The sequence below is a fragment of the Sceloporus occidentalis genome, unplaced genomic scaffold (assembly GCF_023333645.1).
Source record: "Sceloporus occidentalis isolate IW3139 unplaced genomic scaffold, rSceOcc1.0.p SCAF_1, whole genome shotgun sequence".
NCBI classification, from domain to species: domain Eukaryota; kingdom Metazoa; phylum Chordata; class Lepidosauria; order Squamata; family Phrynosomatidae; genus Sceloporus; species Sceloporus occidentalis.
The window spans coordinates 239,144,977-239,172,598 of NW_028316981.1; the positions used below are offsets into that span (position 1 = coordinate 239,144,977).

The 27,622-nt window shown below is 40.9% G+C and overlaps 2 protein-coding genes across 7 annotated transcripts in view; one reads left to right on the forward strand and one right to left on the reverse strand.

Annotated features, from left to right (window-relative positions):
- Positions 1 to 1,975: 1,975 nt before the first annotated feature.
- Positions 1,976 to 19,489, reverse strand: NMRK1 (nicotinamide riboside kinase 1). Of its 6 annotated transcripts, none has more exons than XR_016277362.1 (12): positions 19,411 to 19,489; positions 18,823 to 18,958; positions 18,641 to 18,698; positions 15,387 to 15,429; positions 12,895 to 12,985; positions 11,082 to 11,130; positions 6,475 to 6,643; positions 6,328 to 6,399; positions 4,202 to 4,308; positions 3,749 to 3,829; positions 2,535 to 2,637; positions 1,976 to 2,296 (listed from the first exon to the last, which is right to left on the reverse strand). XR_016277362.1 is itself a non-coding variant. In XM_089490743.1 (11 exons), exons 3-11 carry the CDS (start codon positions 18,669 to 18,671, stop codon positions 2,609 to 2,611), a joined length of 672 nt encoding a protein of 223 aa, XP_089346869.1. In that variant the 5' UTR covers positions 18,672 to 18,698; positions 18,823 to 18,958; positions 19,411 to 19,489; the 3' UTR covers positions 1,976 to 2,608. The 6 variants fall into 6 exon arrangements, 4 of the variants coding, with proteins under 4 accessions (XP_089346869.1, XP_089346878.1, XP_089346886.1 ...); XR_016277361.1 differs by having other exon boundaries at positions 1,976 to 2,391; XM_089490743.1 differs by having other exon boundaries at positions 1,976 to 2,637.
- Positions 19,490 to 19,814: 325 nt separating this feature from the next.
- Positions 19,815 to 27,622, forward strand: part of OSTF1 (osteoclast stimulating factor 1) — a 42,216-nt gene continuing 34,408 nt past the window's right edge. Inside the window, exon 1 of the mRNA XM_089490780.1 lies at positions 19,815 to 20,034. Coding sequence (XP_089346906.1) covers positions 20,001 to 20,034 — 34 coding nt within the window. The 5' untranslated portion in view covers positions 19,815 to 20,000. The remainder of the gene's footprint in view (positions 20,035 to 27,622) is intronic.

The following is a 27,622-nucleotide window of genomic DNA, read 5'->3' on the forward strand; positions in this document are numbered from 1 at the left end:
ACCTTATAAGTACCTAGAGGGTAGATATCAGGTATAAATATTAGTGCTAAATCGAGCCATGCATGTGCGTCCCCTGCACTTTTTCCCCATTCATTTTTTAAAGTTCTCACTGATGATAACCATCTTTGCTCAATGCAGTTGAAGAGTGTGTTGATTTATCTCAAAAATGATTTGACAAGCTGTGATAAATTTGATCATGAATTAAGCTATTCACATTTTACATGCATTGGCCCATTCATGTTGAAGCAAGAGTGGCCACAGCAGCTTTAGACTTCTGTTTCAAGAACAGGGAAGATTATGTTCCATTAAACAGGTTTTATTTAAATGCACTGTTGTTGCACATCCCAGTTTCTTTCACTGTGTAATGCATATATATGTACAGAAGTGTGGGTTCAGAGTTGAAACCCCACTACAGTCCACCGTTCCAGTGTGGCCTTGACCCTGTCTTGTCACTGAGTATAATAGGATTGCAAAACTACTGAACAAAGCATTCAATGAAGTGTGCATCGGATTACAAAACTATAGGGACAGAGAAGGCTTAACTCAAACAGATATGATCTGACTAAGCGGAACTTAGTGTTCCTGGAAAAGATCATTTCCCCTTTGTGGTCTGCTTTTAATTTCCAAAGAATAACTGCAAATAGAAAGTCAAACACTGTATATAATGATTTTAGATTTCCACAAATAGTTGAAAAATATTTTTTTTTCATATTTCATGTTAAGATTGTGGCAGAAACAGTACAAGAACCCAGTTACTCATAGATGTTTGCACTGCAGCCCCTATAATTCCTCACTGTTGGATATGCTAACTAAGGCTAATTAATGTATACCAAAATATCAGAGCAACACAGTTGCCTACTCCTGCAGTTCATCTACGCAGGAGGTTATATTTGCCGATCCAATAAAGCAAAGCACACAAGATGTACAGGAGGAACTTGTCCCTGGCTAGAGAACAGTTAAAATATGACAGCTGAGCACCCACACTAACTGGAGGACAAGCTTGAGTCCATGCACACGCATAGGACATACCATGTGTGCACCCCCCAATGTTTCCTTCAGCACCTTGACCCATCACAAGCCAGTATGGCATGCCCTTTGTCCATTCTACATAAGAATGCAAATTCCATATGCAAAACATAACAGGAAAAGCATTCCTAGGGGAAACAAGTTTGTGATGGGAACACTGTTAGGACATATATTTCTTTGGTTTCAGTAACAGGCCTGTAGCACAATATGGTATTACAGCAGCTCCCCAAATGCAGAAGCTAAGGCTTCCAATCTATATTATTAAATAAATGATGTCTTTCAGTTACAACTCTGTAATGAGAGAATTTCTAAATCTTTTATAAAATTTAAAAATAGCCAGGATTCTGTAACCTTTAATAGCAGAAAACAGATTGTGCTGTAGTTTAATTCTAAACTCAGCATTTTTCAGCTATGGGATAATTCACCTCTATCTTTTGTGGTGCATTTTTAAAAATCAATTAGGTGAAGAAGTTAATCAGTAGGGCCTCGATCTAGCTAAAGCAAGACTATGATATTTAAAGAGAACTATGTGACTTATTCATACAGTGCCAGTGGCTTTGCACCATTACAGATATAGGAAGAGACAGAGAACAAGTTATATAACTATTCTAAGAAATAGTAGAAATAGTAAAAAGAAAAGTCTTGTTTAAAAATACATTACTTTACTACAAATGTTGACCTTACAATACCTCAATTACTAATTTCTGTACTGTATTAAGAAACCTAATTTATTCTCTGCAAAAGGAAAGGGTTCACAGGTGGAAACAGTATCAACAGAAAAGTATTCTGTTGTAAGATATTTATCTGGCAGCCTGGGAGATGAAAATGGGGTAATCCATCATGTACAATCAATACATTGATATCCATTCAGGATTAACAACAGAGGATATCTTGAGATATCTGTAATTAATGGATTATCATGCTTTTAGAGTGTAAAAGAACTCAGCCATTGAAAATGAGTTATCTTTATTTAAAAAATTAAAAATATTTCTCTTGATGCTACACAGATTTCAGTCAACTGGAATATTTTAGATTTCCAATCTTTTAAGAGTACATAAATGATCCATCCAAGGTGGCCCTATTTGTTATGTCTTTCATTGTTTGAACAGCAGATGCATTCATTCTTCTGGAGAGTAGAAGTATTATTGGGTAGTAGAATGGGAAAAAACTAAAAAGTTGAGAGAACAGCAGAGCAAAAGCAAGCTTGAATCCCTTTGATAGCTTCAGGTGAAGAAGACAATGAATACACCTTTGCTGATGTTGCTGAAAGCTAGAAATAGAAATAGCTGAGTAACTTGGTGTCTAAGAGAGGAAGTAAAGATCGCAGGAGTTTTCTTCCACTCAGAACCTGAGAGTTTTAAGGCACTAGAACGAGAATTCCAAAATTAATGATTGGCACCACTGCATATATATATAATCTCCAACAGGAAAGAGATGGATGACAGATCTACTAGGACACTATGTCATACAGGCTGTGTGGTGTTACTTTTTGTAAGGGTTTCAGTTACCTTCTTAAAACATCCTTTTAGCCCCAACAAATGCATAAATATTTTCATGGTTGTTCTCATTATGGAGTATGAATTTATACACGCATAGTAGTGCCTTGTTCACCTGAGGGAGAAAGAATCATACAAACAAATGAATAATTAGTTAACAAACACAGTGCTAGCAGCAGCTTTTGTAACCAATGTATGTTTCCAATTTTATTTTTATGTCCTCATGTTTGCTAGAATTTCAAGATGTACAAATATCAAATTGAGTGTAGAATTATTTTTGACAAACAACTAAAATGTCAATATATAATATCAATAGTATATCATATAAAGCCAAAATGGCTTGAGTGTTCAACTAGGTCTCTGGGAGACCAGGTTTCAAATCACCACTCAGACATGGAAACCCACTCAGAAACCTTGGGCAAGTCACATTCTTTCAACCTCTCAGGAAGGTAAGGACAAATCTTCTCCGAATAAATCTTGCCAAGAAAATCCTATGATAGGGTTGCCACAAGTTGGAGGTGATTTATTATTATTATTATTATTATTATTATTATTATTATTATTATTATCCCTTCTTTCTCCCAAAGTGGGACCCAAGGCAGCTAACATACATAAAACAAAAATTAAAATTGTACAGTTAAAATCTATAAATATAAAAATTACAAATATAAAATTTAAAGCATACAAAGTTAAAATTAGCAACCCAAGACCAACCCAAGACCATCTCCCAATAAAACCAAGCCTGCCAGATCTCAAAAGGCCTGTTTAAATAAAAATGTTTTTGCCTGCCTGCGAAAGGCCAGCAATGAGGGGGCCAGCCTAGTTTCCCCGTGGAAGGGAGTTCCAGAGGGTGGGAGCAGCCACTGAGAAGCCTCTATCTCATGTCCTCACCAGGCGAACCTGGGATGGTGGGGGGACCGAGAGAAAGCCTTCTCCTGAGGATCTCAGGGCTCTAGGTGGTTCATATGGGGAGATACGGTTTCTCAAATAGTCTGGACCTAAGCCGTGTAAGTTTGAAGATGCATGACAGCAAAACCTGTATCATTTGCTTTAAAACAGGTTATGATAATTTTAAAAACAACAAGGCTGGAATCCTATGCATTATTACACTATTTTATAAAATTGTTTGGACATCTTCCATATACAAGCTATATTGAATTTTACAAAATATGAAATATGATACTTTTATCAACATAAGCTCATCTCAGACCATGCTGGGCACTCACCTGTCTTTTCCATTTCCTGTACTATATCACTATATACTCTTGAAAAGAGGTCTTCCTGTGATTGCATGCCATCCAAATAAACTGTAAGCAAAAGAGTGAAAGATCCAATCACTTTCAGTAGAGCCAGAAATTCTCAATATAAACTATCTTCAGAGCAACATATACAAGAAGGCTAACCAAATGGATTTGTCTTGTAAATAACAGCCCTGCATTATGTGCTATTCACAATTGTCACTTAGAATTACAGCTAGCATAAAGCAACAACCATTCATATAAGGCTGCAGGGAGGAAAAAGTCTATCTTTAGCTATTAACTTTCTTATTCCTCCATCTTATCTGTTTCAGACAAATATTGAAACATTCTGGCAAATCCATCCTTCATATAGAACTAAACAACTTATAGCAACACCCTATACTTGGATGACCTCCATGTATTTGAAAACAGTTGCCATACCTATGTCAGTTTCATTTTCTTCCATTTCTCTCTTGTGCTTCAGATACATGGGCCATACATGTCCATCAAAGTATCCTGGTGTGTCTGGTGGATTATAAACTCTGTTGCTACATAAAAATATAGATAGGAGCGTCACTTGTACACCTTGCATATTCATAACCTTTGTACGAGATACTGAAAGTCTTGGGCGGGAAGATCTAATATTCGTAAGTGCTACAGAAAAGTACCCCAGAGTGGTAATTACTAAATTGTATCTTCATGTTTTTGTTCTAGCAGTTTAGGTAGGATTAGGTAGCACAGGTTACTCTAATTCAGCTTTGAATTTTGCAACTGGCTTCTTCAGGTGTGCCTTCTATAGACATTTAGCAACTTATTACCCTGTAGTTTCTGTACTGTATACCTAGTTAGCCAACTCTATAACAGCTTTCTGGTTTATTAGATTACAACTCCCACAATCTAATTCAATGTGCCTTTGACAACAGGGACTAGCCTAGGGTCAATGGAAGTTGTAGAATCATAGAATCGTAGAATTGGAAGAGACGACACGGGCCATCCAGTCCAACCCCCTGCCATGCAGGAAATCTCAATCAAAGCATCCCCAACAGATGGCCATCCAGCCTCTGCTTATAGACCTCCAAAGGAGGAGACTCCACCACACTCCAAGGGAGTGTGTTCCACTGTCAAACAGCCCTTACTGTCAGGAATTTCCTCCTAATGTTGAGGTGGAATCTCTTTTCCTGTAGTTTGCATCCATTGTTCCAGGTCCTGTTTTCTGGAGCAGCAGAAAACAAGCTTGCTCCCTCCTCAACATGACATCCCTTCAAATATTTAAACAGAGCTATCATATCACCTCTTAACCTTCTTTTCTCCAGGCTCCCAGCTCCCTAAATCATTCCTCATAGGACATGGTTTCCAGACCCTTCACCATTTTAGTGTAGTCCAACCTATCTGGACACTACCCAGTCTAAGAAAGGAAACCTGGTCCATCCTATGTCATAATTTATTTCATATCTGTATGTGGTCAAGGGACATGACTCTGTGAGTGAGTATTAATGTCTGTCTATGTTTCACATTACTGTATATAATGTTATTGCAAAAAAAAGCTCTTAAACTGGATTTGTCATTGTGACTTAGAACATGTCCATTTTAAGCAAGTCCCAGCAGAATGGGGTAAACAAAATGCAGCCTTCAAACTATTGCTGGGCTGTAACTTACAGCATTCCTCACAACTGGTTAATGGGAGCTATAGTTCAAATCATTTGCGGTGGACACACTTTGCCCACTATTGCTACAGAACTTAATTTGAAGGACATGTGTTTAAGAATCAAAGTCTGAGGCTGTAGATGTATTTGGGAATAATACTCAGTGAACTTGGCAAGATTTCGAATAACCACACATTAACTTAGGCTGTCTCAGCAAAGAGTCCAGCTCAAAATCATACCTTTCTAGCTTGTATAGAGCAGGATTTTAAAAGCTTTAAATTACAGTGGATCCTTGTTATACGCTGGGGTTTGGTTCCAAGATCCCCCGTGTATAACAAAATCCGTGTATGCTCAAGTCCCATTAAGTATAATGACATAGCAAAATGGTGTCCCTAATAAAAAATGGAACATCAAGGTAAATTTATACTTTTTTGGAACATTTTCAAACCGTGTATGCTTGAATCCGTGTATAGAAAATCCGTGTATAAGAAGGGCCGACTGTATTGTTGGTGAACCGCAGGGTTTGAGGGCCTAATCTAATCCTCCTGAGATTACAGTGCACTACTTTGGTATTCCCCAGATGTCCATATCTGTTTTCTCCATGAAATAAGTGGCAATTTGCTAACTTTTGTACAGATTTCTCCTTTTATTCTACAAGGTTGGAATGCTTCTCGTTAGGCTTAGTTACCAACAATAAAGGCTTTAAGTTAAAATATGCTATTATTTTGTTCTCATGCTTTGCCCTTGGCACAGCCCATGACCAAAATGCTCCCCCAAACTTTTCTGAAATGGATTGTGGCCTTGAGTTGAAAGATGTTTTCCACCTTTTCCAAAACGTTCCTCTTGTTAAGCCATAGCAGGCAGGTTGCAATCATAGTCAAAGGACCATTATATAGTTAGCACTCATTTTTAGGAGCACTATACCTTCTCCTCCTTTTGCATTCTTCATAAGGAATTGTTAGGAAATACTTTTTATCCCATATATCACTGAGAGGCCTGCAAGAATAAAGGGTTAATTAGATGTGCTTGTTTGGTATGGACTATTTACTGTAACTGGCTAAAATGGCTTACTTGTAGTTATATAGAAGGAAACCTTCAACAATTAAGATACGCATATCTTCAGCTCTTTTCTGATCATCATATGTCCTTTCTGGTGGTCGTGTCAACACAGAGTCTTCTGGGTTTGTCATCCAAGAGTGTATGTTCATCACCATTCTGTCCATGTGCAAGGCATCAAGAACTAGAAGACACATTTTGCCTTTAATGTTCAGATTGAGGTTCAAGGCCTGCATGATTTCCATTCATGAGATACTTCAGTTAATGCTTGGGTACATAAAGAGAAGAACGGGGAAAGGAGAAATTCCTTTAAAATGGAGCTACATTCGCCCCTCCATATTTGCAGGTTAAACATTCATGGATTTGATTATTCATAGATTACTATATTTGCCACCACCTTTGCTGCTGCTCTATGCCATTTTTAACAGAGGTGTCAATAACACCGATGTCTCTGGAAGGAAATCAAACTGGTAGGGTATCTGGGTCTGGCTGCACACATATTTGCTTGCTCTCTCCTGCAGGCTAGGAGGCAAATGGGAGGGGGAGTGTGAGGAGAGAGAGAGTATTTTCTGTTGTTCACTTGCATGGACAGCAGAAGGGAATGGGCTAAGCTCCTTTGTCCTACCTCTTCCCATCCTTTTTCCCAGAGTGAGTGAGTGAGCAAGGGAATGCATGCAGAGCCAGGCTCAACCATCCACTAATATAGATACTTTTTGCATGGGAAATATGGTTTGGGGGCCTACAGGTATTTGTGGTTTTTCTACTTCCATGAGAGTCCTGTGCCTCTAACCCCCTCAAAGGCAGACTGTATTTTCATTATCTAAGATCTAGCACTGGTAGAGAAGCCAAGAGGGCATGGGAACTAAACTAGAATAACTAAGGCACGTTACAGAGCACCCAAATACAGCGCTCTGCCGGCGCCGCTGGTTGCTGCGTCTGGGAACTGCAGCAGTCCAATCGCGCGGTTCCCAGACGCAGCAAAAAGAACCCCCAAAATGGCGCTTCTTTTTGCGCCCCAGAAGTGGCACCGCGAGTCACTAGTTGCATACTCGCAGAGTGACTTCCGCCGCGCGACGTGCAGACGCTATGCGTCCATGACGTCAAGATGGCGGTGCCCGTTCTACACGGGCACTGCCATTTTGTACGTCCTCAAGACGTAGTAGGGTTAGGGGCGTGCGTAAAGCACACCTTTTCCTAACCCTAGTACGTCCTGAGGACGTACTTTACGCCCGTTTGTAACGGGCCTAAGACTTTAATTTTGATGTTATTCATTGAGGATTAAAATAAATAGCCAGGAAAGAGAGCTATGCTATATAAATGAGAAGTGCTTTCCAGTACAGATGAGCAGAGCATAATCAAATATTGTTTCATTTCTATCCTGCATTTCCTCCAATTAGCATAAGATGTCTTTTGCTCCCTAATGTATTCTCACAACAATCAGGTGAGGTAGGTCAAGCTGACAGTATCTGGCCCAGTGTCACTTCTTGACTTTCAAAATTCTAGTCAGGTCTGGAACTTGGATCTTCTAAGCTTTAGTCCAACATTTTAACCAGTGGATCACACTGATATCTCATTATAGTTCTTTTTTTTCCCCATACATATAATATATCCCTTTATATTCGATTCTTTACTACTTTATCTAACTTTAGTTCATATTTCTTTTCATCATATATTTTTCATAATTCCCCCCTTCCCCAAGTGCTCCCCATCACCCGAGCCTGTCTTCTTATTATTCTATCTCCAGAATTGTAACTCTTCCTCTGGTGGTAAAACACCTCCTTCTTTTCCTAAAACTTTTTGTACAAATGTTTCCCATATTGCTTCGAAATCATTTCTCTTGATTATTCCTCTTCTAAACTTAATTTCACTAGTTAACTTATCATTAATTGCTATTTGCCAAATCTCTCTATACCAATCTTGTATTTGTAAATCTCCCTGATCTTTCCACTTTTTTGCTATCATTAATCTCGCTGCTGTTAATAAATTTGTAATTAGATCCTTTATAACTTGGGTGCAGTTAATTTTATCATATAAAGATAATAACGCTATCTTTGGACTAAATTCTAAATCAATTTTTGTTATTTCTTTTATCTCCTCAAATACAATTTGCCAAAATTTCCATACGGTTCTACAACCCCACCACATATGCATATAAGTGCCTATCTCTTGACACCCTCTCCAACATAACCTTGAATAATTCTTATTTATATGACTTAACCTTACAGGCGTTAAATACCATTTCCAAATTATTTTGTAACATTTCTCTTTTATTCGTATAGAATAAAATTTTAAATGGCGTTGATTCCAAATTTTCCCCCATTCGTGGTCATTTATTTTTTGTACTAAATCATCCTCCCATGTTGTCTTTAAATAATCTTCTTTCTCATTATATTTTAATAATAATTTATATATTTCACTTGTGACCCCTTTCAAAGTTTCATTTGCCTCTATACTTTCTCTTTGCCTAACCAACTGTTCAAATTTTGTGTATTCTCTAATCTCTTCTATATTTTTCTCATACTTCTTTATCCATTGTTCCAATTGAATACAATTATACCAAGTTAATTTTGATCCTTGCAATTTCTCCTTTATTTTCCCTTTCTCCCTCATAATCTTCATCCATTCTCTTATCCTATATATTTCTTGACCTTTTACTAATTTCCCTACTTCTTCCTTTAAATTTACTGGAAAATTTTTTAGCATTATAACTGGTGTTAAAGGTGAAATAGCTGGCATTAGTTTTTCTTTATTTTTTTTCCAAATTTCTAATATATTCTTTAAAAAGGGGTTTTCTATTTCCTTCATTTCTTTCATAGTAAGTTCTTTAAAAACTATATTTTCCAATTTTTCCTCTATTCCTGTTGTTTCCATCTCTAACCAATCTAATTCCCCTTTCTCTATGATTCCATCTATAATATATCTTATTTGGTTTGCATTATAGTACAATTTTAAATTTGGGAGACCCAAACCTCCTTCTTTTTGGGGTTTATACCAATATCTTTTATTAATCCTTGCTTTTTTATTCCCATTACGATAATTATTCACTAATACTTGCCAATTTTTAATTTCAACCTCTGATATTTGTATTGGCAACATCCTAAACAAAAAATTAATCTTAGGCAGAATTTTCATTTTTATTAATGCGATTCTACCGAACCATGATACTTTTATATTTTTATATTCTTCTAATTTCCTTTTAATTTCTATTCTTATCTCATTATAGTTCTCAAATCTGTCAAATTTTCTGCAGTGAACAAATTGGAATGATAGATGATATTAATAATAGCAAGAAGTAGTGAACGCAGGTGTCCTGGGTATGTTCAAGTTTGTATACCTAATTATATATATTTGGAATGAAATGTCCTTGCTTCTTCAAGCACAACAGATTTACTTGCAAAATACATATCTATAACCATTTCAGCTTACTCATAGGATTTGTGGTTATATTTAGTTCTGCAAGAGCTGTAGAACAAGTTCATTAACTTTTTATGTATTAGATGTCACATTTGGTTTAAGTTCCTTGTTTCTGGAAGGGAAAGTCATTTATTGGGAAACTGGGATAAATATTCATATTATAAGTTACATTTGCTATACTCCGAAGAGTGTATTTTGGTTTCACTCCTTAACAAGATAATAAGGGATTTCCCTACAGATCAAATCGGGAAGATGCCCACTCAATTTCATCTTAACCCAGCTCTATTGGCCTTTATAGATGCTTAAAACTGGCAATCCTCTGTGCCACTATGTAACATAAAGCAGGGTGGACTCAAGAGAAATAGCTAATCACATGTACTCATAAAACTGAGTCCAGCCTCTCAATTTAAGACCTGCTTTTTCAAATTGCTGGACCTAAGGTGAAGATAAACTTTGCCTCATTCATATATTACAGCTTTGTGGGATCTCAGAAGGATGTTCATGATTCTGACAAAACAACTTTTACCATTCACGGTTTACCTTGCTGGCCAAAATAACAATCTCTTTCTTATGTCCATCAGCACCAACTGGTTCTCTGCAAGGTATAGTTATTGCCAAACATCTAATGCTACAAGATTTACAACCATTAGAATTCAAACTCTGGGCAACAGGGGAAACTGCTCCTACAGCATTCTAGATGGGGGCTTATGTTGAGCAGGGGAAGCTTACTTCAAGAACTAAACAAGCAAATTTATCCCCAGTGATTAGAGGTAAAAGCAATATTATAGCATTTAAATTGTATATGCCCTTTTTCTAAAATAGCAAAGTACAGGGTGTTCAGTTTTTAAAGGCAGAGTCTTGAGATGTCCTTTATATGCTTGAAAGGAGTCACACTATGACAAACATAGAATTGAGCTATTCTGGGAAAGAGGATACAAATAAAATAGTTTAGGAGCAGGGAAACCCATTCTTATATAACTGGAAATAAATTAAATACCTTGGCTACTGATTTGCATGCCAGAAAGCTGTTGTATTTTCAGTACAACAGCCTTTTACTAAGATTACTTCTCAGTGTTATATAGACTTCCATATTTGCCAGAAGCTACGGTCATCTGAATATTATATTTGCTTATTAACATCTTCTTTTCAAAACTGCAACATTCAGTTTCAGTAACTGTACTCATTAATTTAAGATTTCATCTACTAACCGTCATACTGCAGAAAACCATTGTCATCTACAGCCACTTCAGACTCTGGCTGTAAAAAAATGGAAAAGAGTAACATTGCAGAGGTAACTTGGAGGTGCAAAAAGATAAATATCAGTTAAACTATTTAAGAGATGTGTGGTAGTATTCTCTAGAACAGTGGTTCCCAACCTTCCTAATGCTGTGACCCTTTAATACAGTTCCTCATGTTGTGGTGACCCAAACCTATGAAATTATTTTTGTTGCTACTTCAGAACTGTAATTAAATAGGTGTTTTCCAATGGTCTTAGGCGACCCCCATGAAAGGGTCATTCGACCCCCAAAGGGGTCCCGACCCACAGGTTGGGAACCACTGCTCTAGAAAGACAGGCAGCACTGATAGTGGGCATCACATAGCAAAGGCAGTCATCATGATAGTAGCACTGACAAACATTCAGTGTTTTAAGCACGTATCTATTTTAATGCAACAAAAAATGTACAACTGTGTTACTCAAAGTGGAGGTCAACAAACCAATGCTGGTCCACAGCAAATTTCCAGGAAAGAAAGAAACAGTTAGTCAATAGGCATAAATATGTTGCTGGTCCCTGGCATATGGGAAGAGAGGGATACCACAGGTCTCCTACATCATATATTTTGAGAAGTACCAGTTCACATGACTCACAAGAACACTTCCTAATAGCTGTACACTAATTAACCTAAAGTCCTCTACATCATGAAAATGTATATTACTTTATTTTAAAAATAGTACTCATCAAGGACACTTCTGCCCTAAAATTGGTGATAATGAGGATGATAAAGATCAAGGACTGGATAAGTTGGCCAATAGTGCAAGAAGCCTAGTGAAGAATACAGAAGAGATATTCCCCTTTTTGCTGGAAAAAAGGGCTCTTCTGACTAATTCTTCAAACCAGGAGTGGGCAGAGTGGAGCCACTGGGCTTCTGGCCCTTCAGGGAAAAAAGGGTGTAAATGAAGGCACCAGATCCCATCTGATCTTGGAAGATAAACTGGGTCAGCTCTGGTTAGCACTTGGATGGGAAACCACCAAAAATGGCAGGTACTGTCAGCTATAATTCAGAGGAAAGAACTGGCAAAACTATTTCTGAGTATTCCTTGCCTAAGAAAACCCTGTGAAAACCATGGGTTTAACTCAACAGGCAACCTAAAGGTACATACACACATACAAAAATGGCCAATGGTGCTCTCTCATCTCCATGGGAAATGCCTGTTTTAGGCCACAAATAACTTCAGGAAAAAACTGGAGGTGAGCTGAAGGTCACTTTCTGTTTTTCTGAAGGCTAGAATCTAAAACAAGTCTGTAGGAAGACTGAAATCTTTGCAGTTAGGGTGCATTTTGTTGTGCTGTACAGGGGTTGGCACAACCCGATGAACTCTGGGGAAAAGTAAAAAAGGCCCCCAGTCATTCTGTAATTGCCCTCCCCTACATTACGTCTACTCAGACATCCAATCTCCACATTATTAGAATCAATGCAGATGGTGGGGACAGAGCTATAGTTCAAGATCGCATCCCCACTGACATGTCTGAGAAATCTAGAGCTTGGAAGTATTCTCTACATGCATAAACTACATGCCTCCGTTTGGAATCCTGACCATGGAAAGTTCTGTGCTTCAAGTCTTAAGGCCTGGCAGAGTCAAGCAACAGGGAATTCAATTGTGATGGTAGGGTAAATGATTTTCTTCCCTTCGTGCAACTGTGGATTGGCTTGAACATCTAACAGGATTCTGCTTACCAAGTGAACTAAAAGTGGAGTGCAGTTTAAGAACTTGTTTATGAACTAGTCCTTTGAATTTATTACCTTAAAAAAGTCATCCTGAGAGATGATAGTGCAGTTTGGAAGATGTTCCTTAAGCTTTCCTGCCAGAGTTGTTTTCCCTCCATTTGTTACACTGTATTGTATATGTGAAGAAAGAAAGCTAGCATAGCAAATTATTCAATACATAATAGCAACTGCACAGTTCCAGTAGTCCAGATTAGTAACCTTGTTATTTGTTCATTTAAACATTTTTATCCTATTCTTTTGTACAAAAGGGCACTATCCACATTCTACTCCAACAGGCACACTTTGTTCAGACTTTTTTATTTTTTTAAAACAGCACATACTGTAAAATCCAAGCACATAAGAATATACATTCTTTCGCACACACCTTTTAGTATCTTCTGTATTTCAAATATAGAATGGTTATTCCTAGTTTCTCCCTTTTGCAGGAGGTTGTGTGTTCCCTGTAACACAGGATTTATCAAACTGGCAAAAAAGACCGGAGCATAGCTGTATGTTCCCATCAATGTTGTGCAACGTCATGATTATCTCACAATTATCCCGTAAATAAAGAGGCATTCTAGTGCTGCTTTTTATTCATGGGATTTTCCCGTGAATAAAAAGTCCTCAATCTTTTGCAACATGGCATGCTGTCTAGACTTGATGAGAGATGCGATCTCTGATACATCTGGAGGACATTATAACAGGAAGGCCAACATGGAGCAGCAAATATGCATGAGTGAAATCACTTTTATTTAAAAATAAAAAAAGCTGGCATAAATGCTGCACCAGTACCAGATAGCCTTGGTGGCTTTGGATGATATGTTGCTTGGCTGTTCCTAGGAAGGTTTAGGCTGTCAAGATTCATTCACTGGGCTACTGCAATGCAGAAAATATAGGGGTACTCTGTGCCTAGTTTGGAGGCTGCAACTAGTACATTATACAACTTCTAGGCTGCTCGGTAGATTGCCATTTTGCTTGTATAAGTCCTTGCACTGAAAGCCCCACACTGGCTGCCACCAAATCAAATTGAAATGCAACTCTTTGTTTCTAAAGCCCTAAAATGTTCAGAACAAGGTTATCTGAGAGACCACTTTCTTCTATATATATCAGCCCAGCTCTTATGCATTGGAGTGGTGGGGGGAAGCTATTTACAATACCACAGCCAAGTTAAATTCATTTGGCTACAGTGCAGAGGAGGGCCTTTTCTGCTGTGATATCCACTATGTGGCAATCTCTCCAATGTCACAACTTAGGTCTCCAGCTAAGGATGTCTCCAATCATGCAAGCTGAAGACTTACTTAGTTTTTTTAGACATTTTCCTGATCACTAAGTCTTGCCAGTTACCATGAGTGATTTTAATGAAATATGTTATTGCTTTATTGATGTATTGCTATTCTAAAAAGAAATGGCACCAGAAAAATTATTTGGAATCAGGAATAAATTGACCCATTATCCTATACTGCCTTGCACAGTGGACACTGTTAGGCCTCTCATGCAGATTAGCTGGTAACAGGCAAGCACAGCTCTAGTCTGAATTAAACGATTCTGCAGCTGTCTAGTAGTCCTGTTTACTTCATCCCTGTGATAAGGATGTCTTCCCCTCCCTTGAAAAGTAATTTATTTCCCAGTCTGCATTAAGATCATAGGGAGATATTTTAGCAAGATCCTTTGTTCTTGCTCTGGGGGAAGGAGATTTCACTCTCCACCAACTAACTTGTTGGGTCTGCAGAGCAGCATCTTAGTGCATCTTGAGAAACATTAGTGTACAACCACAACTGTGAGGGTCTGAGTGCCCATCAATTCAGGTGCATCCAAGCTTTCCTCTGGATTTATTTATATCCCATATCCATATGCCAACCATAAATAATCAATTACCTGTGTGCATTGTGCTCTCATGTGCATTATTTGGTTTCATATTTGTAATTTAGAATCTGAATAAGGCCCACATGGATCAGTCCCCACGTTTGTTACACTATTTTATAGTCTTCTTACTTTATTATTATTATTATTATTATTATTATTAAACTTTATTTCTAGAGCGCTGTAATTATACACAGCGCTGTACAAAGTCGGTAAAATTAAAGAGTATATAAAAGCCTGCCCAAGATAATAACAATTAAATAGAGGAATAGATAAAATTACCATGTAGAAAAGAAAAGACAAATTAAAAACATCAAGTATAAAAGCAGATCACATCACATCAAACATTATCAGACAGCCAGATGACAATCACAAATTCCCTGAGAACGCTTCCCTAAACAATATGGTTTTCAGCTCAGCCTTAAAGCTGGATAGGGAAGTGATTGATAAAGAACTCAAAGGGACAAGGGCGAGATATCAGTTGTTCCACTAAAATAATGCTAAACAAGATCTCCCCTCCCCATCCTCCTGACCACTGAAAATGTGGCCAGGCTATAGCAGGCTGCAAAATCAAAGTGAAAATGGAAATGAAAAAAATATAGTTGATCCATATCCTACATTCAATTATTGACAAATCTAGAGTGAAGAAGGCATGTGTTCACACTCACCCTCCAAGTCCAATGATCAAAATTTTCATGATTCTTTTATAACCTAAAAATTAAATTGATTTTCTATTATATAATCAATTATACGATATAGGAACAATTAACATGTTTTCCACAAGCTATTTCTGTTTAGCTTGTGGAATCTTGTTAGATTACATTTGAGATATGATTCTAAATAGTTTCATAGAGTGTAGGAGCTGACCATTTTGAATATGAAGGGATATCCTTCAAACTGGATATGAGTTTTACATGGTGCAATACAAAACATTGGTGGGTTAACACCGCCATTAAAGTATGCGCGGAGTGCGTACTAGGGTTAGGGAGGTGCGGTGCTTCCGCACCTCCCTAACCCTAATACGCGCTCTGCGCATAAAAAATGACGGCGGCTGTTCCAGACGGCCGCCGCCATGAAGATGTCACGGCAGTGCCGCCTCTATATGGGGCGGCGTGGACGCGACATCCTCGCTCCGTGCCAGGGCACCTAGTGCGCCCTTTGCGCGGACCAGGAAGGAGCTCCATTTCGGAGCTCCTTCCTGGTTTGCGGCGCCGCTTTGCATCGCTGGGCGCAGCCTTCAGACAGCTGCGCCCAGCGAAGCAAGGGAGAAAGGGACCAAACAGCCCCTTTCTCCTTCTCCCCGCTGCCGTGGGGTGTCCTTGGGGCTTGAAGCCCCAAGGACACCCCTTTTCAGGCTGCGGGGAAGCAGTGTTTTGCCGCTTCCCCGCAGTCTGAAAAGCGGCAGATCGGGGCCTCAGTGGCTGCCGTTCTGGCAGCTGAGGCCTCGATACACCGGGGAAAGGGGCGGGTACAGCCCACCCCAAATGGGCGGTCTGTAACCCGCCATTGTTCAATAACATGGGAACATCAAAAGGTGATGTGCTCTCCCATGAACACTGCTAAAAACTGAAAATCGTGCAATATGCTCATCAACTACATATATAACGTGCCGACCATGTGTATCAGTATAGCAACTGAAATACAATATATACTGAGTCGCTGGGATGTGTGAACTGGCATGGTGATTACTAATATGAATAAAAGATGGTGATACAATGTTATAATAATTGGGTTAAAGCCAGTGGTTGAATGCACCACTGAAATGAGTGAATGGAACCTGTTTTAGATAGGACAACAAAGGATTTAGCCCATTCAGTGGAAAGCCAAAAGAAATGCTTAACCTACAAAGCAACAGGATGAATATGAAATAAGAAAACAATTGTTGTATCATCATTTTTATTAATGTCATCAGTCCAGTCACTCAAATCACATTCTTTTCCCACCATAAGCACCAAATATCAAGTCTATCCCCTATTAAAGGAACTAGATTGGTCAAGATCTAGCAGCAGATCTCTGTTCAGTTTTGCAGTAGTTCAGGAAAAGCTTTTGACTTCCAGCTAGTTAACAATGTTGTCTTTATGCCTTCAAGTCATTTTTTATTCATGGTGACCCTAAGGTGACCTATCATGGGTTTTTCTTGGCAATATTTGTTTAGAGGAAGTTTGCCAGTGCCTTCCTCTGAGGCTGAGAGTCTGTGACTTGTCCAAGGTCACCCAGTGGGTTTTTATGCTCAAGCAGGGAATCAAACCATGGCCTCCAGAGTCCTAGTCCAACGTTCAACCATTACGCCATGCTGGCTCACAACTTACCAATAGCAGCATCAAAATGACTTTCCATCTAAACTAGACTGATGAAATAAAGACAACTTGGGATAACCAGGAATTGATTTTTGTGTGAAAAGATGCTGCTGTCATGGTACCAAAAACAAAATGTTAGGCTTAGCGTATGTTCAAAAGCATCCCCTCCTTTCATTCTAAATTGTATCTTTCATACTTGGTGGAACTTGTTAGAGTATGAAAATAAAGCAGGTCTCCAAATCCTGACTCTATGTTCCTACTACTGCTCTACAGCGTTCTTTCAGAAATGTTTGGCAGGGTAAGCGATGCATGTTTGCAAGTTTCCTAGCTGCCTGTGTATTTTGTAAAAGCTTTTCTTTTCTTTCTTACTGCGATGCTGAATCTTAAAACAGTACAAAGCTTTCATTCACATGTGGATCTCCACCAGAAATCCAAACAGACAAAGTCTTTAACTTTGTAGATTGCCCAAGGTACAAAATGGAAGCATTTTATGTATAATGTTTCAGACAGACATGATACATAAAATAGATTGTGCAAGCACACACAAATAGTTACTGAAATATTATAGATACAGAGTATGCAGGAAGGATGAGATACCCCGCATATGTACTTGTGACATGATATATTTTGTTATAATCAATGTTTCAAGGCCCATGTCTGAGAAAGTGCTGATAGGATACAGATTCAAAACTATTAGTACAAATAGTAAAAGAAGTGAATGTAACAACTCTCAGGCATTTGGAAAGAGTTGCTGATAAGTTATTCATCAACTAAAGGACAGAGCTTCTGAACTCTCTGGCATGTAAATTATGATGAAATTTAGAAGCTCTATTCAACAGGGCAGAAGACCAACACAAATATCAAAGATGAGGAACATTATATAGAGAAAAGGCTGCCCTGGGTTGTATTCTGATTCTCCTTTATCCATGAAACGACTCTCAATGATCACCAAAAATCTCTGCAAAAATAAAATTGTGGCTTATGGCTTTCCTGGGTTTGTGACAAAATTATGTTGATACTCAATATAATAAAAGACTTTGTTAGAAAACAGTGCTATTACAACTACAGCTTTCTTGCAGAGGGCCCTTGTGGAATATTCAACACCATGGGAATGTAAATGAGTGTTGCAGCCCAATTCTAAGCACACTTAGTTAAAAGCAAGCCCCATTAAGTTCATTGTGATTGGTTTCCTATTAAGCAACTGAGCCAGTGTGGTTAAGTGGTTTGAGCACTGAACTATGACTCTGGAAACCAGTGTTTGAATGTCTGTTCGGCCACAGAAACCTACTGGGTGACCTTGGGCAGGTCACATTCTCTCAGCTTCTGAGGAAGACAAGGGCAACTCCCACTCTGAACAAATCTTGCCAAGAAAACCTTGTGATAGGTTCTCCTTAGGGTCACCATGAATCGAAAATGGCTTAGGGACACAACAACAAGAAGCATGCTGACAGTGGTAGATCTGGACAGCTTTCACACAGTTAGAAAGTGAAAATGTCTATTTTCAATGCATTATACACGCTAATGTAATCTTTCGTGCAGGTTATGGATGCAGGATATGCAAATGCTAAATTGAGTATCACTTTATCAATACAATACCAAGGAACCCAGAAACTGGGAAGAGGAACCTATAAATAGAAGCCCGGATCTCCAACACATGTTCCCATGGGTTTATCCACAAAAGGCCTGAAAGGAAAAATGGAGCCTTTGGAAATCTAAATAGCTCTCTTTAAAATAAATAACTAAATAAATCCCTTAATACAGAGTGAACAGTGTGATTCTGCATTTGCAAGAGGGCTTGTTGTTATACCTGCTTTGAGTAGATGCAGTCTTCTTCACATACAGTGGAGGACAGAAAGAAGAGTGTCCTGTGATCAAACGTATTTACAGTACGGACTTTGGCGGAGGATGTACACAGAGAGATCTTGCAGCACCTTTGAACCTGACTGAAAGAAAGAAATTGGCAGCATGAGCTTTCCTAAACTTCAGTCTACTTCCTCAGATGCATTTGGTGGAGCAGAAGACAGGGACAGTCATATCTGGTGCAGTATGTCCTACTTTAAAGCATATGCTGAATATACAAGTAGCTGCATCCACACTGGAGAAATAACCCGGTTTGGCATGGCTTTAACTCTTTGTCTGGCTCAAGGTTATGGAATTCTGGGAGTTGGAGTTTGTTGTGGGGCCCACAACGAACTCCAACTCCCAGAATTCCATAACCTTGACCCAGACAAAGAGTTAAAGCCGTGCCAAACCGGGTTATTTCTCCAGTGTTGTTAGCCTTTGAGGTGCCAACATGGCTACCCCAGAATAGGTCTGTCATTAATAACCTACAAGATAATTCAGTTTCCCTCCCCAGCAGCAACGTCAGGCACAAAAGAAACCCCAGCAACCTTACCCTCCTCCTCTGGGCACTGAGTGCGAAACACCACCAACTCTCTGCTCAGCCCCAACTTCGTGCCACAAACAAACCACGCCCCTTTCTCTCTAGAACCTCAAGGGAAAGGGGCGGGGCATGGGCCAGTTCTATGCAAATATGTCCCTTACGGCCCCTTCTGATTGGTCAAAACTGGCAGCCCGAGCACCTTGAGCAGAACGCTGTGATTGGCTCACTGGTCCTGGACAGCTTCTGTCCACCATTGACCCTTCTTTCCCAGTGCCTGAGGTGTCCACTAGAGGGCGCAGAGCCAGAGCTCTGCTTCGGTGCTGCGGCTGCGATGCCCACTTCCCTCCTCCTTCACCTCCTTTCTCAATGTCGGCTGCGATGCCACTTCGCTCCTCCTCCTCTTTCCCAATGCCTGTTGTGTCCTTCAGAGGGCGCGGCGCCAGAGAGCTAATGGGCCGGTAGGGCTGCGCGATCCACACTTCCTCCCCGCCGTTTTGGCTGTGCCTTCTACCTGGAGGGAGAGAGAGAGAGGGGGAGGTGGGCGGCCTCCAGGGGCCCCTCTTCGGAAAGCCAGAGCCTTCCTTCCAGGGCCAGCTGCAGCCATGTCCAAGCCGCCCCCGAAGCCGGCCAAACCAGGTAAGGGAGGCGCCCTTGCCCTCTGCCCTCATTGCTCCTCTGACAGAGAAGTGTCTCCTAGGGTTTTAACTGGGACTGTTTTAGATTTGTAAGCCGCCTTGAGCCCCTGTACTGGGAGAAAGGCGGAGTGTAAAGAAAGATATTTTTCTTCCAGGGCTGCTGCTGCTGCTGCTGCTGCCCCCCACAAAGGCTGTTATTATGATGATGATCTTTATTTATGGGTTTCCCCCCACTTTTCCCTGGGGTCACATTCCTCTCCACTCCCAGCAGTGTCAACATACACTTTCCCCGCCCTGTGGCATCCTGGGATTTATAGTTTTACAAGGGCTGTTGAGCCTCCTTTGCCCCAAGAGTGGGCTGCTGTGTGAAGCAGAAGGCTTTCACGACTGGAAGACCTAGTGTGTGTCTGTATGTGTAGGGTTGTTTTTAAGGCTCTGTGCCCATGTTCTGGAAGAGTTTCTTCCTGACCTTTGGCCAGCAGCCTCTGTGCCTGGCACCTCCAGAGGACCTTCACTGGGGCAGCAAACTACAGATCCCAAGATTCTGTAAGAATGGCACAGCAGAAGTTAAAGCGGTGTCAAACTGTATTATTTCTGCAGTGCAGATGCACCAATCTATTATAATTTTTGCAAACGTGGCTGGGTTCTGTGGCCTCGTCGTCTCCTCCTCCTCCTCCCTTCCTTGCGATGCGACCTGAAAGAAAGAAAGCAGGCAGGAAGGAAGGAAGGACGACTGGCCCACAGCAGGCAGAGTGCAGCGAGGCGGGCGTGGCTGCGGGGACTGCCCCAGTCCGGAGGGCTAGGAGGGGAAGGGACACAGGGGCAAGGCTCCCCTCTCACCCACCCTGCCTTTGGGGCTCTTTGGCCAAACGCTGCTGCTGCGGAGGAAGAGCCCCTGAGGAGCCTCTGGTGCCTTCCCAGAGCTGCCCAAGGCCAGGGGGGCCAAGGGAGGGAGACCCAAGGGGCCACACACAGCCACCCCCCCCCCCATTCACCTCCTCCCATGCCACACCACACACAGTACTTGGCCATGGTCTCTTCTTCTTCCTCCTCCTCTTCATCATTCTCATCTTCTTCTTCCTCTTCCTCCTTTTTTTCTTCTTCCTCTTCTTTTCAACCTCTTCTTCCTCTTCCTCTTCTTCATTATCCTCTTCCTCCTCCTCTTCTTCCTCTTCTTTTTTGGTGCTGATGACCAAACTGAGGCTTTCCTACTCTGGGCAGATCAGGAGAAGGAAGGACTCACTGGGAAACCCAATACAGTTGGCCCTTCTTATACACGGATTTTTTATACACAGATTCAAGCATCCATGGTTTGAAAGTCTTCAAAAAAAGTATCAATTTCAAATATCAAACCTTGATTTTCCATTTTTTATTAGGGACACCATTTTGCTATGTCATTATATTTAATGGGACTTGAGCATCCACGGATTTTGTTATCCATGGGGGATCTTGGAACCAAACCCCAGCGGATAACAAGGGTCCACTGCAATGCTAGGAAAGGTGGAGGGAGGGAGGAAGAGAGGAAGGCCACAGGCCAGATCAGTGGTTCCCAAACTCTGCCCTTCAGAGATTTTGGACTTCAACTCCCAGAATTTATTTATTTATTTATGTGTCTGTTTAATTTCTATCCCATCTTTTCTCCCCAAAGGGCATCAGTTTTTTTTTACTTGCGGTGAACGTATCCTGGGATTTTCTCAGCCAGTTTCTTCAGAGGGTGACTTGTCCCCTGAGGCCGAGAGAGTGTGACTTGTCCCAGGACTCCCAATAGTTTTTGTTGTTGATGCTGTTATTTTTGTGCTCAAGCAAAGAATCAAACTCTGGTCTCCAGAGTTCTAGTCCAACGCTCAAACCACTGCATCACTCTGGCTCTCACATAAACAACTAGCAAAATTAAAATTATACCTTTAAATCAGTGGTGCATCATTAAGAGGGGCGCAGGGAGTATGGACCACACTGAATGATGCCCTTGAAGAGGGGTGACACCCAGTCATGCCCCCTTCCTGCTATGGGGTGAAAAGAGCCAAGCACACCCATCCCGGCTTCACCATGGTGGCAGAGGCCTCCTCACTCTGCCCCCCCAGTGGACCCCCCCACACACATCAGGTGACACTAGCCAGGTGACCAGATATCATAACCATAAAGGAGAATTCCCTGCCAGAAAGCTCCATACAAACCCCAGGATCCATAGTAATTGCATGGCATTTAAAAGTGCATCATAGTGCTGTAACTGTGCAGTGTGAAAGGTGTACTACGGAACCTACTATTTTTACTACACAGTGAAATATGGATCTGAAGTAGAAACCCTCCCTTTTTCAAAGAGACCATGCATCAGGCCAATAGCATAGGATTCCTCTGAAATACTTGCAAGGCAAAACAGACTATTTATCTATAGAAAGTATTAAATAGTCTGAAACATATTGGATGAGGCCTTGAAGCTTTGTAAAAATGTTGATTTCTTTCTTTTTATAAAGAAAATGATACTTTTTTTCCTCTTTCACAAATATAGATTCTTTATGTGGCTAAATTGTTTCTAAATTTGTCAGGAGTTATGCCAGGATCTTCAAATGAAATCACTCCATGACATAAATTGAAAGGTTGAATCACTATAGGCCAGACCACACCATCCACTGGATAAATGTCCAGTAGAAAGAGATGCTGATAAATAAAGCTTGTTAAACAACCAAGTGTTGGAATACCTGCCCCAGGCCTTAGCTATCCCCTGACATTTCCAGAGCAGGTGATTTAACTAGCCCACCAGAGGTTTTAGGGGCAGTTTTATAGCCAGATTGGTGTCGCGGCAACTGCATGCCACAGCCCAGCTCTGGCTTTTGCGGGGAGCAAAAATGAGCCGCAAAATACAGTCCTTTTTTGCACCCTGCAAAGGGCGCAATAGTCATGGTGGCATGGCTTTATGGTGCTCCTTTGGTGCTGCATTGTGCGGACGCAGCGCCAGAGGAGCACCATGATGTCGCGCACCATGTAGTGTGGTGCGTTATATCACGCCAGCCTGGAGGCAGAGCCAGGGAGTACATCATATGGATGCTACGCCGACTCCACTCCCAACCCGGCCTTTCCTGCCAATCTGCACAGTCCCTTAGAGACTGTGGGCATGTTTTAGTTCCATGTCCCAGGTAATGGGACATGGAACAAGGGCTCAGGTGATGAACAATCCCATTAAGTGGACAATTTAATACACTAAATTATGTTTTATTTGTTCCAGACATATCTTTAGTAGATAATAAGGAATAGTTTTTTTCTCCCTTAAGCATTCTTGGATATAATTTTGACAAGGGTAGCTAAAAGAAGCCTTAGACGGGTTACAGACCGCCATTTAGTACGTATTCTATACGTACTAGGGTTAGGAAGGGGTGGTGCTTCCGCACCCCCCTAACCCTAGTACGTATAGAATACGTACAAGATGGCGGCGCCCTATTCATACGGGCGCCGCCATCTTTACGTATCGGACGCTGTGCGTCCGAACGTGTCGCGGCGCTAATGATGTCGCAAATGCGCCCCTGGCGCCTCGTGACGTCATTAGGGCACCGCAAGAAGAAGCTCCATTTTGGAGCTTCTTTTTTGCTCCGTAACGGAGCCGCGCGGTTTGGCTGCGACAGCTCCCTTACGGAGCAAACGGTGGCGGTGGCAGACCACCTCAAAGCGGCGGTCTATAACCCGCCTTTATCTCCAAAATACATTTGATGGGCAGCATCAAACGTAGGGACAAACCCAGGTATTTTGCTATCCCTGGCCAAGAGATAAAATGATGACTCTCCCACTCCACACACAGAAACTGACTAAATCAGGACTGGGAAGTGTGTGGACCTTAAGATGTTGTTGGACTGCAACTACCAGCACCCTTAGTTAATTAGTGGTGAGGAATGCTGGGAGTAGCAGTCCTATAATCTGAAGCAGTGACGGTTGATATGTGATTGCATGTCAATGGGGCAATGAATCCATTCCAGATTTTAGTTCAGGCTGTAAATGAGTTATCCATAGTGCTGAACTACTTACCCAAAACAGATTGACTACCATGAATGGCTTCTTTAAAGTCTGAAACCTTGAGTAGATCCACTGCATCAGTGATTTGGAACCCACCAGCTATGGCTGATCCCAAAGACCTTATGATTCTCATTGAAAAAAGTGAGCTATAGATCGCTTCAGCACCACTGATGATAGAGCACCTCCACCCCCCCCCAAAAAAAAAAACCCACGAATGCAGGAGAAGCTGCATAGAACTCACAGCTTGGTCTTCCAGCACTTCATTTCCTGCCTTCCCTAATCTGCCACCTAAGACAGCCATCTCACTGTACCTATTGATAGCCTTGGCCCTGCTGCAGTATCAGGCATCCCACTTAGGACTGGGCCTGCAAAACCAGAAGAGATGGATTTGATTCATTTTCCTGTTTGGCAAGTGGCATTTATATCTTGGAACATGCATGTTTCACCCCATAGGACTATTTCAGCACAAGAGGGCCTTTTAAAATGGGGAAATGGCACAGTGGAGAAGAGTTTACACAGAGCAGCCTCAGTCTGAGTCAACTTTTTGGTTGCTTTAAATGGGAGGTGGAGCAGAATTGTGCAGCCTGTAGGCCTCGTGATACTTTTGGGGAAGCATCTGGCCCATATCCCCCGATCCTAATTTTTTGAAGGATGGCTGAACATTCAGCTGGGGGGGGGGGCACATAATTTGGGGGGGGGGGCCTGCAAATTGATTCCAACAGTCCTACTCATTACAACCAACAGTGATGACCTGAAAATTCTGTCCCTCTTTCTTCCCACACCTTGAAACAGGCTAAATAAACACATAAAATAGCAAGTGACCAGAAGTCCACAAATACTTGATTTCTTGTCATTGCTGGGCATGCAGGTGCAGCTCATCTGGATGTACCAAAAATGACTCACATTCCCCTTGTGTATGCCTGTCCCTAGTGTGATGGGGTGATTGTGCTGAGTAAGCCACGTGTAACATCTGGTTTGACCACCAATCCAAATATGTTTGAAATATTTTACTAAAAGTGGCCTTGGACTGATGCTTTGTTAGTTCATAATCTTGCTACCCATTGCCATACTTCACTTTTTGCGAGGGGAAGGGCTGATATTATTCAGATTTCAGGAGTGTGCAAGTGTGCATGGAAGATGTCTACCCTTCTTTACCTTTTGTTCTGGTTCCTTTAATGTTTCTAGAAGGCAGTGAAGACAATTGTTTTTCTTGGGTGCCTTCAAGTTAATTCCGGGTTATGGTGGCCCTACCATCTTTGATTGGAGAATATTGGTGGGAGAGGGGACAGAAGGCTCAGAACACCTAGCCCCTTATGTCTTATCAATGTGCTAAAATTTCATACACTAAAACCAGTTTAATCTCAGTGACATGTAGTGATGGCTTGTGGTTTCCATTTCATTGGGATAGTGGATCCACTCTGGCATTTAGTCCAAACTTTAAAGTAGCTATCCAGGATGCCAAGCCTTCTCCTCTTGGATAGCTCAGACCAAATCCCAGAGCAGATTCATCACCACACTTGACATGGAAACTACCAGGTGTCATTATTGACATGAATAAGATTAAGATGTTTAAGTGGTTTATAGTTCATTCTGCCTATCAGATGTTGAATGAAGCACTTATGCCAATTTACTGCACACACTTCTGGGATTATGTTCCTACTAGAATTACAAATAATAACTATTATTATTATTGAAGATTCTCTCCTCAGCCTTTGATATTGCCACCTCTTCCAAATCCATTACAACAATCCATTATTTGAGTTTCCTATGGAAAAAGGTACACTACTGAAAAAATATAGAAGTTCTTTCTCATGAGCTGCTAGCAAAATCTTGTATAGTTGGTCCTGGGTATTCACTGGGGTTTAGTTCCAGGACATCCCATGGATACCAAAATCGGTGGATGCTCAAGTCCTATTAACGTATATACTCGACTGTAAGTCGACCACATGTATAAGTCGAGGGCCAGTTTTGGGGCCAAAATTATGGATCTTGCTATGACCCGTGGATAAGCTGAGGGTAAAATTTAGGAGCATATAGCAAAGTATTGAAAGGATGAAGCAAAGCAAAACAATGGCCTGTTACAGACAGCCAAAATAAAGCTGCTTCGAGTCACAGTGGAGGTATGGTGTTTTAATGATGCATGCGTCCTAAGAGTCCAGAAGCCACACCAAAGCCACGCTCCAGTCCTTAGGGCTGGAGTGTGGCTTTGGTGCGACTTCTGGACTCTTAGGATGCATGCATCATTGAAACACCATATCTCTACTGTGACTCGAAGCAGCTTTATTTTGGCTGTCTGTAACAGGCCATAGTCAAAAACCATAAAATTCCAGCAGACATAACTCTGTGTGCTTACTCTTAAGATTGGATGGATGAGAGAGTAGAGGGGGGGGGGGCAGTGTTTCACATATTATACTCTTGCTTTTCATCAGGAGATGGTGCCTTCTTTTAAATAAGATTTAAGATGCAGTATTTAGACTGACCTGTGGATAAGTCGAGTCAGTTTTTTGGGGTCAGTTTTTTGACCTAAAATTCTAGACTTATACGTGAGTATATTCAGTAAGTACAGTGGCATAGCAAAACAGTCTCCCTTTATATAAAATAGCAAAATCAAGATTTGCTTTATAGTATTTGTAATTTTTTTTGAATATTTTCAAGCTGTGGCTGGTTGGATAGAGAAGGCTGACTGGATCTCCCATGCAGACCTATAATTTGAAGGGGATTAAAAGGAGAGGAAGGACTCTTCAAAGTAATGCCTTTGGGCTTCAGGAGCTCCTTGGAAGCAAGTGCAGTTCTGTATATCCAGTCCAATGCTCTTTGAGGATAAGTTGCAAATGCAGACTATGCTGATGTTTAGTGTTCAGAATGTTTAGTACTTTGAGCTTATTTTGTCAGCATATTTTGAGTTGTCCCAGCCGAGAACCACTAAAGACTGGAATATATACACAGTTGGCAACTTGGAAGTCGTCTGAGTCCCTGCATGTTTTGAATGCAGAAGGTTCCAGGCTCAATCACTGGTCTATCCTTTTAGATGACAGAGATGTGGAAGACCATGCCAAACACCCTGGAGAATGCTGCCAATCAGAGTAGCAGGAGTAGACCAGGAAAAGGCAGTGCCACAGGCATGTATACGTCTTTCTGAGTACTATGGAGCCAACTGTAATTGAATATTACAAACGCAACTGCTCTTTAAATCTCAACATACATTTTTAACACCAATATAAACTGTCCATCAAATTTGACATATGCAAAGGTTCCGTGTATCCTATGAGGCACCAGAGCAGGACTTGATTGCAGGACTCTTCCAATGTGCTGCTCAGCATTTGTGCAACATTTGGTGCAGCTTTAAAGCATTAAAATACAATAAAATAAAATAAAAGCCAACACAGAAATTACACTACAAAGAATTTACCCTTTTGTTTCCTCCAAAATAAACAACTAAAAATGCTCCAGCTTTCTTTTTCTGAATTCAACTAACAAGTACAGCACTTTCCTTAGAGTTTTCATTGGGTCAAACCAATACTCAGGGGAGTTATGCAAGCACCTCTGTTAGCCAATAACGTAGCGTGACAAAACTACTTTTTTGGGCTATA

What these genes read in the sequence shown, in the direction of transcription:
- NMRK1 (XM_089490743.1), bottom strand. Translation starts at nt 18,671, where the DNA reads ATGTGTTGGAGATCCGGGCTTCTATTTATAG. An exon ending in ATCCGGGCTTCTATTTATAG is followed by an intron (nt 15,430 to 18,640) that starts GTTCCTCTTCCC and finishes TTTAATTTTTAG; the next exon opens with GTTATAAAAGAATCATGAAA. An exon ending in TGGTTTTCTGCAGTATGACG is followed by an intron (nt 6,644 to 11,081) that starts GTTAGTAGATGA and finishes TGTGTCTTCTAG; the next exon opens with TTCTTGATGCCTTGCACATG.